Consider the following 3,005-nt stretch of genomic DNA (forward strand, 5'->3'; position numbering starts at 1 on the left):
ATTGTTGTCAATCTGAAGTGCTGGTGTGATTTAGTTTTTCAGACACACCAGATCACTTTAGTTTAGAATTATAATATTTATATCATTTTTATGTCATATTTTGGAAGCATTTTGATTATATTCTCAGTGTGGCCTTTTTCTTATTTCATATAATGACCGTTGGACTTCCTTTGGCTTTTTCATGACAGGCCATGCCTTCAACGAACAGGATCGCTGTGTGTGTGCTGGATACGACAACGGGGACATTAAACTCTTTGACCTGCGCAACATGTCTGTTCGATGGGAAACCAACATTAAAAATGGGGTAAGGTCAACACGGGCAGTCCGTCGGTCAGTCATGAAAGACTCTCAGTCAGTGTGGCTCCGAGGAAAGAAATGTGAATCCACTTTGAAAAGAAAAGAGAATGCGAAAGTGACAGGAAAATCCGTGAAAAAAACAAAGACTTTGTCTTCAAGCTTGGAACCTGTGGTTTGAATAAACATTGTTTCTGTGGTATTCAAACCTGCACAAAGGGGAGACAAAAACAGGGACAGATGTGGAGACAGAGCTGAGACCAATTTCCCAGCATCCATTAGACTAAACTTAAAACCACTGAGGGGAACTGAGGCTACAGTCCATCCACATGTCATTCACACAAAGAACTCTGTTGAGTTCATTATTACAGTCGTCTCTCTCAGTGAGTGTGTGTGAAGCTGCCAGTGTTCATGAAGTCCATTTGAACATGATCACCGTGGAGCTGCAGCCTGTGATAAATGTCTCTGACAAACAGTGGTATTTTCTCTGATGTCATGAGCAGGTTTGCTGTGTGGAGTTTGACCGGAAAGACATCGACATGAACAAGCTGGTGGCCACTTCCCTGGAGGGAAAATTCCACGTCTTCGACCTCAGGACCCAGCACCCCACCAAGGGTTTTGCCTCAGTTTGTGAAAAGGTACAGTGAGTGACCCCGGGTGAAGTCAGACAGACGGGTGTTTGGCTCCGACAGATGGAAAAAATGTCACAGATTCATTATCATTATTGTTGCTTTAACTGTAGAACAGTTCTGACTGTTTTTATAGCTGTAAGTGTTTGAGGTGTGTGTGTGTGTGTGTGTCTAACCTTTTATAACACTGCTCCAAAAATGACTTTTGCTTTTGGGGGAAAATAGTAGAAAAACACATTCAAACCACTGTTGGTTCAAAGTCCCAGCCCAATTTTCTGCCTGGTCTTAGAGATCACAGGTTTGTCTTTGCTCTGAAAATATTTGCTCAGTTCTTTTGGCCAGAGAGAAACGCAGTCTCCTGTCATTATCATCACTAGCTTCAGTGTTAGATATTTTTAGCTCAACATAGTTACGAAGAATCTGAAGGAAGCCGTCACCAAACCACAACTCTGTCCTGTTTTTATAAATGGTCTACCTGCATCCTGTTTGTTGTTGCATGCTCTGCTGCTAACACATAATTTGAGTAAATTCAGGGCAGTGGTGGCTTAGTGGTTAAGACAGCAGACTTGGGTCCGGAAGGCTTCAGGTTTGAGTCCACCAGCTGCCAAGTTGCACCACTGAGGTGCTCTGAGCAAGGCATCGTTCCCACACACTGCTGCCCACTGTTCACTTTGGTGATGGGTTAAAAACAGAGGTCACATTTAAATTATCAATTAAAAATCACTTTAAACAGATCACAGTAATTTGGTCAGTATCAGAACAGACCTGGTTAATGTCAGCAGAATGTACCTTTACACTGAAGGACAACGAGGTCAGCATTTTTTAACCCTAAGTTTATTGCAGTAACTAAGAGGTCTTGTGTTGTTTTTGTTTTTGTTTTTATTTCAGGCTCACAAGTCGACCATCTGGCGTTTTTTTTTTTTTCAGGCTCACAAGTCGACCATCTGGCAGGTCAAGCATTTGCCTCAAAACAGAGAAATCTTCATGACGGCAGGAGGAGCAGGAAACCTCCACCTGTGGAAATAGTAAGTTCTCCTATGCAGTACTTACGACTGTAATACTTGTATATTTTGTCATTTTGAGCAGTGGTTTGTCAAACTTGTTGTTTTTTCATGTTATCATGTTCCATGCTATAGCAGTTAGCATGGCTGCCTTGCAAACAGAAGGCAGAGAGTCCTGGGTTCCATTCCCAGAAGAACCACATACTTGGCGCCTCCAAGTGGCAGCCAGTTAAATTAAACAACTTCTGTCGGGTGTAAAGATGTGTTGTTTCTGCTCTCGTTTACAGTGAGTATCCTCGTCAGAGATGCAAAAAAGAGTCCAATGGCGTGGAAGTGGGCGTCGCCGGCACTGTCAACCTTTTACAGAACGTGACGGTGTCCACGCAGCCAATCGCCAGCTTGGACTGGAACACTGACAAACGGGGGCTGTTTTTGTGTTCAGGCTTCGACCAGACTGTCCGTGTTCTCATCGTTACCAAACTGAACCTGGTGTGAAGAAGTCCCTGACCTCAGAACAGCACAGGAATGACACGTTTACAGAGGCGTTGAAGTCAGGGTCAAGACTTTAAGGGTTGGAGGATGATAACAAGACGGATGTTGAAGAAGAAGAAAGAACAATGACCACAGTAAAATATAAAAACAAATTGAAGGATAAGCAGAAAAAAATAACAAAATGTTAACTCCTGGGTGGGAGAGTAGATGGTACAATAATAATGGGTGTAGCCGTCAGGTTGCAAAGATAACAGTTACCAGAAGTGTTTGAATATTAGAAGCAACTCTGTGTTGTTGTGAATTGAGGATGCGAAGCAACGGCCGTTTCTGAATTTAAATTGACAATCCCATTTAGTAGAAAACAAATAATAAAGCATCACCTGAAATGTTGCACATGTAGAAACTCTGTGATCGACAGTTCAGGTCTGTGTTGGTGTAAAATGTGTTTGTAGATTTGTGCCAATTTATAAATTGTCCCAGATGACACATGTTGAACTTTATGTTTCTAATTTTTAATTGTGATCCTTTACAACAAGCAAAGACAAACGACGAGCTTCACACACACACACACACACACCATTAAAACCAA

The 3,005-nt window shown here is 42.2% G+C and overlaps 1 protein-coding gene across 1 annotated transcript in view; it reads left to right on the forward strand.

Moving 5' to 3' along the window:
- Positions 1-2,916, forward strand: part of dnaaf10 (dynein axonemal assembly factor 10) — a 4,850-nt gene extending 1,934 nt beyond the window's left edge. The window contains exons 4-7 of the mRNA XM_025060926.1: positions 120-304; positions 798-932; positions 1,851-1,948; positions 2,212-2,916. Of these exons, the coding sequence (XP_024916694.1) occupies positions 120-304; positions 798-932; positions 1,851-1,948; positions 2,212-2,419 (626 nt within the window). The 3' untranslated portion in view covers positions 2,420-2,916. The remainder of the gene's footprint in view (positions 1-119; positions 305-797; positions 933-1,850; positions 1,949-2,211) is intronic.
- Positions 2,917-3,005: the final 89 nt, after the last annotated feature.

The sequence above is a fragment of the Cynoglossus semilaevis genome, chromosome 12 (genome assembly GCF_000523025.1).
Source record: "Cynoglossus semilaevis isolate Cse_v1.0 chromosome 12, Cse_v1.0, whole genome shotgun sequence".
Taxonomy (NCBI): Eukaryota; Metazoa; Chordata; class Actinopteri; order Pleuronectiformes; family Cynoglossidae; genus Cynoglossus; species Cynoglossus semilaevis.